This window comes from Geotrypetes seraphini, chromosome 11 (genome assembly GCF_902459505.1).
Source record: "Geotrypetes seraphini chromosome 11, aGeoSer1.1, whole genome shotgun sequence".
Lineage (NCBI taxonomy): Eukaryota > Metazoa > Chordata > Amphibia > Gymnophiona > Dermophiidae > Geotrypetes > Geotrypetes seraphini.
In genome coordinates this window covers 116,740,721-116,753,524 of record NC_047094.1, presented here as the reverse complement: position 1 = coordinate 116,753,524, position 12,804 = coordinate 116,740,721, and the positions used below count along the sequence as shown (strand labels likewise).

At 45.9% G+C, this 12,804-nt stretch overlaps 1 protein-coding gene across 1 annotated transcript; it reads left to right on the top strand.

Annotated features, from left to right (window-relative positions):
• Positions 1 to 9,380: 9,380 nt before the first annotated feature.
• On the top strand, positions 9,381 to 10,612 carry LOC117368869 (putative nuclease HARBI1). The gene is made up of 2 exons (XM_033962613.1): positions 9,381 to 10,086; positions 10,446 to 10,612. The coding sequence occupies exons 1-2, from the start codon at positions 9,381 to 9,383 to the stop codon at positions 10,610 to 10,612; spliced, it is 873 nt and encodes a 290-aa protein (XP_033818504.1).
• The last annotated feature ends 2,192 nt before the right edge of the window (positions 10,613 to 12,804 follow it).

Genomic DNA, 12,804 nt, shown 5'->3' with positions numbered 1-12,804 from the left:
CTTCTTCGAAGGAATTAACAAACAAATGGACAAAGGGGACCCCATAGACATCGTTTACTTAGATTTCCAAAAAGCCTTTGACAAGGTACCCCATGAACGCCTACTACAGAAACTGAAGAACCACGGGGTGGAAGGAGACGTACACAGATGGATCAAAAATTGGTTGGCGGGTAGGAAGCAAAGGGTAGGAGTGAAGGGCCACTACTCTGACTGGAGAAGGGTCATGAGTGGTGTTCCGCAGGGGGTCGGTACTCGGGCCGCTGCTGTTCAATGTATTTATAAATGATCTAGAAACAGGGATGAAGTGCGAAGTAATAAAATTTGCAGACACCAAACTATTTAGTGAAGTTGGGACTAAAGAAGACTGTGAAGATTTACAAAGGGACTTGAACAAACTAGAAGAGTGGGCGACGAGATGGCAGATGAAGTTTAATGTAGAGAAATGTAAAGCCTTGCATGTAGGAAATGGAAACCTGAAGTACAGCTATACGATGGGAGGGCTGGTAAGGGGGGAAAATACCCAAGAAAAAGACTTGGGGGTAATAGTGGACAACACAATGAAGCCGTCAGCACAGTGCGCAGCGGCCTCTAAGAATGCGAATAGATTACTAGGTATTATCAAGAAAGGAGGACCCAATCAAGACAGCTGATGACTTCATGAATGAGAGACACATCGAGGAGGAAGTCAGGGAACTCGAGAACTTCATTGAGGAAGCATACAGGAGGAGGGTGGAAGATAACGAACATCAGTGAAATGATGAAGTTATACCAACACCAGCATGGAAGGGTGAACAAGTAACAGATGACCTCAAAGAAGACACCCACAGAGGAACACCACACGAGGGGGAAGAATCGGCTAGTCGATGCCCAGAGGAAGGAGCGAAGCACACGGAGGACATTGACCTGAGACCAAAGCGAAATTTGAAGAAGGGAAAGTCAGCGATCCTAGTGGGAGACTTGATCTTGAGCCACATAGCAGGAGGGAGAGAGGATCGACTGGTGACCTGCCTGCCAGGAGCGAGAACCAAGGACATCTTGGACAAAATTGGAAAGATCCTGGAAGGAACGGAGATGGAAGAGACTGCAGTAATGATCTACATTGGGACGAACGATGTCAGCAGAAGGGACTACAGAAGAAGCATGCTGATAGAACAGTTCAAGATGCTGGGAAGGAAGCTGAAGATGAGGACCCAGAAGATAGCATTTTCAGATATCCTACCAGTACTGAGGACAGACGTGAAAGGGCAGGAGGAACTACAATCAATAAATGCGTGGATGAGGAGATGGTGTGAGGAAGAAGGGTTCTACTTCGTGAGGAACTGGACAACGTTCTGGGGCAAGAGCAAGCTCTACAGGAGAGATGGACTGCATCTGAGCACGGCGGGAACAAGACTTCTAGCAAATAATGTCAGGAGGGGAATAGAACAGGCTTTAAACTAAGAAGAAGGGGAAAGCCGACAGTCGACCAAGCGTCGATGATTCGGAAGAAGGTATCCCATGTAGATACCGAGGGGAAAAAAGGCTGGGAAGAAGCAATAGACAAACTACAGGGGTCGACTAACCCAGAAGAGGAGGTTAGAAGGAATATAATAAAAGAGAAGAAACTAAAGACCGAAGCACAGGGAAAGGAAATGAAGGCAATAAAATACCAGGAGCTAAATTGCACATATACTAATGCAAGGAGCCTAAGAAACAAAATGGGCGAATTAGAAGCCATGGCCAATTCGGAGGACATAGACATCATTGGAATCTCTGGAACATGGTGGAATGAGGAAAGCATATGGGATACATCACTGCCAGGGTACATGCTCTATCGCCAGGACAGGTCAGGACAGAAAGGCGGTGGAATAGCACTATACATAAAAGAAAGCATACAATCGACAAGAATGGACACAACAGAGACGACCAACAAGCTAGAATCGCTATGGGTTAAAATATCAGGAAGGAAAGGGCCTGAAATAAAGATAGGCCTATACTATCGTCCACCCGGACAAACCAGAGGAAATGGAAGCCGAGATGAAGCGAGAATGCAAAAGTGGTAACATGGTTATTATGGGGGACTTCAACTACCCCGGGATAGACCGGAGTCTTGGAAGCTCAAGATGCGCTAGGGAGACTGAATTCCTGGAGACTATACAAGATTGCTTCATGGAGCAACTTGTTAGGGAACCAACGAGAGGAAATGCCACTCTGGATCTAATCCTAAATGGACTAAAGGGGCCTGCAAAGGAAGTGGAAGAAGTGGGACCATTGGGAAACAGCAATCATAATATGATCAAGTTCAAGGTTGAGGTAGGAATGCTGAAAAGAAAGAGAACAATAGCAACAACTTTTAATTTCAGGAAAGGAAACTATGAAGCAATGAGGGGAATGGTAAAGAAGAAACTTAGGAACACTTCCAAAAAATGGCAAACGGTAGAACATGCTTGGTCTTTTTTCAAGGACACGGTGAGCGAGGCACAAAATCTGTATATTTCTAGATTCAGAAAAGGGTGCAAAAAGAGTCGAACAAAAGACCCAGCATGGATAACTAAAATAGTGAAGGAAGCGATAGGCAATAAGAGAAATTCATTCAGAAAATGGAAAAAAGACAAAACTGAGGAAAACTGGGAAGAGCACAGGAGGTATCAAAAAGAATGTCACCGTGTGGTTCGAAAAGCCAAGAAAGAATATGAAGAGAGACTAGCCAGGGAAGCACGAAATTTCAAACCGTTCTTTAGATATGTTAAAGGGAAGCAGCCAGCTAGGGAGGAGGTGGGACCGCTAGACGACGGAGACAGGAAGGGAGTGGTGAAGGAGGAAAAAGAGGTCGCAGAAAGACTTAACATGTTCTTTTCGTCTGTATTTACGAGCGAGGACACAACAAACATATCGGAACCGGAGCAAATCTTCAATGGAAATCAAGGACAAAAGTTAACATCCATGGAAGTGAGCCTTGAAGATGTGCGCAGGCAGATAGAAAAACTAAAAACTGACAAATCCCCGGGTCCAGACGGAATCCATCCAAAGGTTCTGAAGGAACTAAAGGGGGAAATAGCGGAACTACTACAGCAAATTTGCAATCTATCCCTGAAAACAGGCGAGATCCCAGAGGATTGGAAGATAGCCAACGTTACGTCCATCTTTAAAAAGGGATCAAGAGGTAATCCGGGAAACTACAGACCGGTGAGTCTGACCTCGGTTCCAGGCAAAATGGCGGAAGCATTGATAAAAGAAAACATCGATGAACATTTTGAAAATAATAAACTTTTGATAACCATGGATTCTGCAAGGGGAGATCGTGCATGACTAACTTATTGCACTTCTTCGAGGGAATTAACAAACAGATGGACAGAGGAGACCCCATAGACATCATATACCTAGATTTCCAGAAAGCCTTTGATAAGGTGCCTCATGAACGTCTACTCCGGAAACTGAAGAATCATGGAGTAGACGGAGACGTGCATAGAAGGATCAGGAACTGGTTAGAGGGTAGGAAACAGAGGGTAGGGGTGAAGGGCCACTACTCGGACTGGAGGAAGGTCACGAGTGGTGTTCCGCAGGGCTCGGTGCTCGGGCCGATGCTATTTAATATATTCATAAATGATCTAGAAACAGGGACGAAGTGTGAGATAATAAAATTTGCAGATGACACTAAACTATTTAATTGAGCTTGGACAAAGGAGGACTGCGTGTTATTGCAAAGGGACTTGGACAAACTAGAGGAATGGGCGACGAGATGGCAGATGAAGTTCAACGTTGAGAAGTGTAAAGTATTGCATGTAGGAAACAGAAACCCGAGGTTCAATTACACGATGGGAGGGATGTTATTGAATGAGAGTACCCAAGAAAGGGACTTGGGGGTAATGGTGGACATGACAATGAAGCTGACGGCACAGTGTGGAGCGGCTGCTAAGAGAGCAAATAGAATACTAGGTATAATCAAGAAGGGTATTACAACCAGGACGAAAGAAGTCATCCTGCCATTGTATCGGGCGATGGTGCGTCCGCACCTGGAGTACTGCGTCCAATATTGGTTGCCATACCTTAAAAAGGACATGGCGTTACTCGAGAGAGTTCAGAGGAGAGCGACACGTCTGATTAATGGAATGGAAAATCCTTCTTACGCTGAGAGATTGGAGAAACTGGGTCTCTTTTCCCTGGAGAAGAGGAGACTTAGAGGCGATATGATAGAGACTTACAAAATCATCAAGGGCATAGAGAGAGTGGAGAGGGACAGATTCTTTCTTCAAACTTTCAAATAATAAAAGAACAAGAGGGCATTCGGAAAAATTGAAAGGGGACAGATTTAAAATGAATGCAAGGAAGTTCTTCTTTACCCAACGTGTGGTGGACACCTGGAATGCGCTTCCAGAGGATGTAATAGGGCAGATTACGGTACCGGGGTTTAAGAAAGGATTGGACAATTTCCTGCTGAAAAAGGGGATAGAAGGGTATAGATAGAGGATTACTACACAGGTCCTGGACCTGTTGGGCCGCCGCGTGAGCTGGCTGCTGGGCACAATGGACCCCAGGTCTGACCCAGTGGAGGCATTGCTTATGTTCTTATGTATTACAACCAGAACGAAAGAGGTCATCCTGCCTTTGTATTGGACGATGGTGCGCCCGCATCTGGAGTACTGTGTCCAATATTGGTCGCCGTACCTTAAGAAGGCTATGGCGATACTCGAGAGGGTTCAGAAAAGAGCGACGCGATTGATAAAAGGTATGGAAAACCTTTCATATGCTGAAAGATTAGAGAAACTGGGGCTCTTTTCCATGGAAAAGCGGAGGCTTAGAGGGGACATGATAGAGACTTACAAGATCATGAAGGGCATAGAGAAAGTGGAGAGGGACAGGTTTTTCAAACTTTCAAAAACTACAAGAACGAGAGGGCATTCGGAAAAATTAAGAGGGGACAGATTCAGAACCAATGCTTGGAAGTTCTTCTTCACACAAAGGGTGGTGGATGCCTGGAATGTGCTTCCAGAGGGTGTGATAGAACAGTGTACGGTATCGGGGTTCAAGAAGGGATTGGATGATTTCCTGAAGGAAAAAGGGATAGAAGGGTATAAATAGAGGATTACTATACAGGTCTGGACCTGATGGGCCGCCGTGTGAGCGGACTGCTGGGCATGATGGACCTCTAGTCTGACCCAGCAGAGGCACTGATTATGTTCTTATGTCCTTACCCAAAATCTAGAAACAATTATTTATCCAATCATCAAGGACCATAAAACTAGTACTCAAGATGTGTCAAATTATCGACCTATAGCTAACATACCTTTCATGGCTAAACTCACTGAAAAAATTGTTTTTCAACATATTTCTGATTTCATTGAGAAAACAAAGGTTTTACATCCTAACCAAACCAGTTGTTGTCATCACCATTCTACTGAACTTTCTCTGATAGATCTAACTACAAAAATACTCTACCACCTTGACCATCATCAGTTAGTACTTCTCATTTCCTTGGATCTTTCCTCTGCTTTTGATACCATTGATCATAATTTGTTATTAACACGCCTTCATGAAATTGGTATAACAGGTCAAGGAGTGTGTGGCGCAGTGGTTGGATCTACAGCTTCAGCACCCTGGGGTTGTGGGTTCAAACCCCGCGCTGCTCCTTGTGACCCTGGGCAAATCACTTAATCCTCCATAGCCCCAGGTACATTAGATAGATTGTGAGCTCACCGGGACAGAGATGGAAAATACTTGAGTGCCTGACTGTAAAAACCACTTAGATAACCTTGATAGGCGGTATATAAAATCCTAATAAAAACTTTGAAAAAAAAAAATTATTTCTCAGAAAGATCATCTAAGGTCACTTTCAGCAGTACATTGTTGGAGCCTTTCACAAAGAAGCACGAAATTCCGCAGGGTTCCATCTTATTACCATTGCTTTTTAACATCTTCATGTCCCCTCTTCAATCTATTGGCTTTACCACATTTGCGTATGCTGACGATGTGCAGTTAATCCATCCCACTGATCTTAATAACAGAGGATGTAGCATCCATTAACCAAAAACTAGAAAAAATTAAAACATGGTTAGATTCAAACAGGCTGTCCCTTAACATCAATAAATCAAAAATAATGATCTTTCCCTTCAAAGATGGGATAACCAACTCTTCAGGCCCCCTTATAATTTGAATCTCTACCAATCAAAGTTGTACCCACCTTAAAGCTGTTAGGAGTCACCTTTGACAGTAAATTTTCTTACCACTATCATATTAGTTCTGCTGTCCAGAAATGTTTTCATCGTCTTAGAATGATCCGTTCTCTCTCAAAATTACTAGAACCAGCTTCTTTGAATATATTGATCCACTCTCTGGTAATTTCTTGTCTAGACTATTGTAATACCCTTAATAAGGGTATTACTAAAAAGGAAATAAGACGCTTTCAGATAGTGCAGAATACAACTATCACGCTTATCTATAGTGCTATGAAATATGATCATGTTTCACCTCTCTTGTTCAACGCACACTGGCTACCCATTGAACATAGAATTAGTTACAAAATCTTACTTTTAATTTTTACAATATGTTCTAATAATCAACCAGAGTTCATTGATAGACTCTTAATTCCTTACAGTCCTTCTAAATCGCTTTGTTCAACGTCACAGAATCTCCTTGTCGTACCATCACTAAAATCAATCAACATGCTGAGATCTAATAATTTCGCTGTCACTCCACCTTCTCTCTGGAATTTACTGCCTAATCATTTACGCATCAAATCCGTATTAAATCAATTTAAATCAAAATTTAAAACATTTTTGTTCCAGGATGCTTTTGGACAATAACTGTCCTATTAAGGACCACAACAAAGATTTATAGCTTTTTACCCTCACCTATTCTCTTCCCCTCTTATTGTGCTCTTTTCTTTAAAGATTGTAGTTTTTTCCCATTTGTATGAAGTAAGTTTATATGTCTTGTTATGTGTCTTATTAACCTACCCTGGTCTTGTTTAGTATTTCTAATTTTAATTTATTTTTATGGAATTTTGTACTTTGTACAACACTTAGAAATTTGATTAAGCGGTATAAAATATTTTTAATAAACTTTAAACTTGAAATGTGAGTCCTATGTGAATGAGAAACATAAATGTAAGGGTGGAATGCCTTGAACCCCTAAGCAGTAATGACATACACTTATATTATAAACCCTATTGGTAAACTTGAAACATCTGAAAAGCATATTTTTTACGATTGTGAATGTATGCAGAAAACGGAGTGGCATGCTCCTAATTACATATATGCGGAGGACTTGTACGAAACAAGAAAATGGGAATTCAAGGGTCTTGAGTGTATTTCCGCCTTTATACAGATTTTTTGATAAAAAATTTAAAGACATAGCACATAATGGCAAATGCTATGACGGGTATTTTGTTCTTATGTGCTATGGAGGTGTGGAGGGGCATAATTGAAAGGGACGTCTAAGTCTGTTTACGTCCATATCGCAAGTCGTCCAAAATTAAAAAGAGCCTAAGACACATTTTCGAAAGATACGTCCAACTTCTTTTAACTTTCGAAAATCGTCTAATTATACGTCCTGCCGATCTGATCGTCCAAACCACTAAATCGTCCATCTTAATACCACAATTTCGTCCAACTTTCCGTCCAAGTCCAAAACGCCTAGAACAAGCCCTGTTGGACGTGGGAGGGGTCTGCAAAGTGATGGACTGCACACCAGACATGTCACCTAAATAGTGGGGTACCTTACAGGGCACTGCTGTGTACTTCACAAAAAGGGTGCCATGGCTTCTCCTCACTACAGCTCCCTTATAGGTGACGGTGAGCCCCCCAAACCACCTCCAGAATCCCCTAGACCCACTTATCTACCACTCCAATAGCCCTTATGGCTGCAGGAGCCACTTATATGCTAGTCAAAAAGGTTTTTGGGGGTGTATAGGGCAGTGCACATGTTTAAGTATCAATGCAGTGATTACAGGGGCTTATAGGCACGGGTCCTCCTCTCTATGGGTCCCTAACTCACCCCCAAGATGACTTAAGCTGCCTCTGGGCTGGACGACTAGGCTTTCCTATGCCAGGCGGCCAGGTGATGATGGAGGCTGAAATTTAAAGTTGTGAATAAAATTTTTATGGGGGTGGGGGGGGGGAGTTGGTGATCACTGGGGTAGTGTATGGGGTCTGTGTTATGTGCTTGCAGTGCTTATCTGGTGAGTTTAAGTTGGTTTTTGTGACTTAGACCATGTTTTACATGGTCTAAGTCACAATGTCCAAGTTCCATCGATCCTGGGCTGTATAACTTTCGGTTATACATGCTGTACGACTAAGTCTAAGCCAGCCCACATCCCGCCCAACTCCTGCCCTCGACACACCTCCCGAAACGCCCCGTTTATCTTTGGACGTTGAGCGGCATTATGAAGGACTAGGTTGTTTAGAAATTCGTCCAAAACCCGTTTTTATTTTCGGCGCTTGGACGTTTTTGAGAAATGTTCATCCAAGTGCCGACTTAGGCCGGTTTTTGGATGTTTTTCTCTTTCGATTATGAGCCCCATAGTCTTTAAATTTTTTGTCACAAAAATCTATATAAAGGCAGAAATACACTCAAGACCCTTGAATTCCCAGTTTCGTACAAGTCCTCCGCATATATGTGATTAGGAACATGCCACCCCGTTTCCTGCATACATTCACAATTGTAAAAAAAATATACTTTTCAGATGTTTCAAGTTTACCGATAGGGTTTATAAAATATAAGGGGTTCATAATCAAAACACAAAAACGTCTAAAAAACCGCCTAAGTCGGCACTTGGATGAACATTTCTCAAAAACGTCCAAGCGCCGAAAATAAAAACGGCAAAATGTTCAAACGACCATAATCAAAGGTCGGCCAGCTGCATGTCCTACACCGCAAAACGTCCAACATAAGTTGTACAAAATGGGAGCGTTCCGAGGGCGGGTTTAGGCCCCAAACGTACAAATACGATAACCAAAGGTAAATCAGTTTGCTCTGTGCGTTCAAAGTAGCGTTCTGACTTAAACCTGCTTTCAGAACGTGTAAGCTGTTCTTGAGTGTGTGGCGTCCTGTGTATAGGTAAGGGAAGGGTGTGTAAGTACATGTGTTTGTACCCCCTCACTCTGACCATCTCTATCTCCACCTCCCCACTTATGTTGTCACTGCTGTGTGTCTCCCCACATTTCATTCACCTCTGCAAACACCCCTTTCTCATCCCACCTACCTCCTATCACCAGCTCTTTCTATTACATCTATTACAGCTTACTCATGCACTGTGGTCTCTATCGTGTGGCATGAGTGAGTGTTCTCTTTCACCACCTGCCTCAATCCCTGGGGGGAGGGGGGTGTCGGGGGACTGCTTGGCTGGGGCCTGTTTAGACTGTAATGAGCTCTGCTTTCTTTGCCAGGTGCCTTCTTTGTGGGCCATGGAAGGGGTCAATGTGCTGGTTGCTGTTGAACTCCTTCTGCAGGAGGAGATGGAGAATGACAGGCCCCATCATCGAGTTCACCGTAGGAGGCTGTTTAGGCCTCACTCCAGCTTCCTTGAGCTCACCGACCAGCAGTGTGTGGAGCGATACCGATTTAACAAGGCCACCATCCAGGATCTCTGCCTCCAATTGCAGCCCCTGCTAGAGGCCCGCACCCGCCGTAATTATCCAATGCCAGTGCATCTAAAAGTAACAACAGCCCTCGCTTTCCTGGCAACTGGGAGCTTCCAGTCTGTATTGGCATCCAGCACTGGGCTCACTCAACCTGCCATTTCCAACTGCCTCACCCAATTTCTTAATGCCTTCCTAACCCACACCCGTGACTACATCTCCCTCCCCACCACTCCCCAGGCCCTACAGGACAGTATGAGGCAGTTCTACAATGTGGCACAATTCCCCTCCGTCATCAGAGTGGGAGACTGCACTTATATTGCCCTCAAACCCCCTCGGGCAGATGAGGCCAGTTACTGGAATAGGAAAGTGTTCCACTCCATGAACATGCAGGTAGTGTGCAATGCCCAGGGAGAGATCCTGGATGTGTGTGCCAGATACCCTGGCTCCACACACGATGCCTACATGGTGCAGCATTGTGGACTCCACAGGAGAGCAACCCAGGGGCACTTCAATGGCGCTTGGCTTCTTGGTAAGAACCTCAGGGACACAGCTACCCTATTCCCCCCCATCCCAACACTCTCTTCCCGCACCTGCAAATCACTGCCATCCATCATTGTTTTCTCTCTCTCTCTCTGTTTCTCTATGTTTCATAGGTGACAGGGGGTATCCTCAGCGAGTCTGGCTGATGACTCCGATTGTCCACCCTCACCGCAGCTGAGGAGGAATACAACTGGCGTCACAGAGCCACCAGGAGCATCATCGAAAGAACATTTGGGCAGTTAAAAAACTGTTTTTGATGCCTGGATCGCTCTGGGGGCCAGCTGCTGTACAGACCTGAGAAGGTGGCTCAGATCTTTGTGGCATGCTGCATGTTGCATAACCTTGCAGTACGCAAACACCAGCCACTGCCGGATCCCCCACAGCAACAACTGCAGCAGCCACCTGATGCCAATGATGACGAGCTTCCCCCAGTCTCACAGCACAGAGCCGAGCACAGTGCCAGCCAGGAAGGGTTCAACGCCAGGCACCATCTCATACAGACCCATTTCCTGTGAAATGGACGCTGTACCCTAGCCACCTGACACTTTATCAGTCTAGTGCCATTTAACTGGACTGCACAACCAACCCAGGCTAATGTCAGCTTCAGTGCAGATAAGCTGAAGCTTGTACACCCTGACAATAGTCAGCTTCAGTGTACATAAGCTGAAGCATGTAAACAGCACGGACAATAGGTTCTGTTAAAGCAACACCTTTATTTTCCCACATTGTGTGCAAACCACCACCCTTACATATAGACATCATCACCAACCCCACCCCCACCCATATACACGACCAACATCAGCCCCTTACCTCCCTCCCGTCCCCTTCCCTCGCCCACGTGGTCTCCCACGGCCCCTGAAAGCCCTCCCAGCTCCACCTCTAGGTACAGATGAAGCTTCTGAACCAACTGGGGCCACATCAGTGTCTGAGCTGCCACTAGCACTGCTGGAGTCAGTGTTCTGCTGTGGAAAAGCTGGCCATGTAACCTGAGTGGAGGAAGGCAGGTGTGGAATAGGCCCCAACAGCTGGGGGTGCTTTTGTTTCTGTGTGGCTTTGCGTCCTGTCGCCACTGAGCCAGTGGTGGAGGGTGGTGCAGGCACCTCATCAGCGTGCTAGCTTGTGGAGGGAGGACGGTTGGTAGCTCTCAACTCACTCTGGAGGCCTTCCAGCTTTCTGATGGCAGTGTTGGCATGCAAGAGCTGCCTCAGCAGTTCATTCGTCTCCCGTTGGGCCTCCAGTGACTGCTGTTTTACCAACAGTGACTGGCATCTTGCCTCCAGTGACTGCTGTCTTGCTTCCACACCCTCTCTCAGCAGCTGGAGCTTCTGCTGGTGATATCCCTCCAGGGTGAGATTGTGGCCCAGTAGCCTCTGGGCCAGTCTCAGCAGGTGGCGATGCTGGCGACTGGGTGCCCTCCAGCGGCCAGGCTGTGCGGCCTCACTGCCCTTCTCGGTATTGGCCGCCACATTGGCAAACTGCTCAGACGGTGGGAGAATTGGCAGCTCCTCATCCCCATTGGCAGGCTCCTGGGGTTGGGTGTCCTGGGACTCGTATGGCCCCTGCTGGCTGAGTGTTGCAGCTGTGTCATCCTGCTGTCCCAGCACAGTGAGTGTGTCGATGCCACTGCATCCCGGCTGATCCTCATCAGAGCTGGCATCTACATAGGAGAAAAGTACATATGGATGTCACAGCATACCACAGGTAACGTGCATCCCAAAGGTGTGTGACTACATACCCAGCTACCATAGGGCGGTGTGGTGGTGACATTATGAAGGGGGTGAAAGCAGTGTATGTGCAGACACCTTTTGTGAGCACACCTGCTAATCATAGCAATGGTTCCACTTAGTCAGTACAAGGGTGTAGGAATCTCATTCCATGCTCTGCCATCAGCACATGGAGGGTGTTATGGAAAGGTCTGAAGAGCAAGTGTACTCACTGGCCCATTAGAGGAGTAGAAGAAGGAGGATGAAAGAGAGGTCTCTCAGAATAGGGGACATAGCTGTGAGACTGGGGATTAAGACATGTACATACCGTAAGGCAGTGCAGGTGCGGCAGCTGATGTGTCCTGTGTGCCCACACCATAGGTGGAGGTTGCTGAGACAAAGGTTAGCACCAGCTGGTCCATGGGGCTGAGGTCTGCCATGTCGGCATCTGGAGGCCGGTTGCCCACCTTAACTCGGACCTCCCTCTTGATGGCTCTCCATTTCTTCTTGCAGTCCTCCACATCTCGCTTGTGGTGGTGGACTGCATTCAGGCGCTGAGCTATGGCCGTCCACACCTTGCTCTTAGAGTATGCCCCGAGTCTCTCACCTTGGGGTGAGAAGAGCTGCTGGTGGTGTGTGTGTACCTCCTGCACCAACATCTCGGTCTCAGCCTGGGTGAAGTTAGGCTTCCGGGACAGAGCTTTGGCCGGTTTGGAAGCCATTGTGTCAAATTACCCACAGTTTCGAAAATATGACGTTAGACGTATTTATTGGCAATTAAGCACGTCCAACAAGCCGTCAGCTGGACGTCTTTGCGTAATACGTCCATCTGGTTGGTTATGGACAAATCCGAAATACGTCTAGGCTACGTTTATTGGTACGTTTAAAGCCGGGGGGCCGGGATACATCTACATCAGCATGAACTTCCATCTCCTTTCTGTTCGGAAACACTGTCCTATCTACTGATGCTATCCGAACTCGTTTGCTGCATGTTACAGATTACA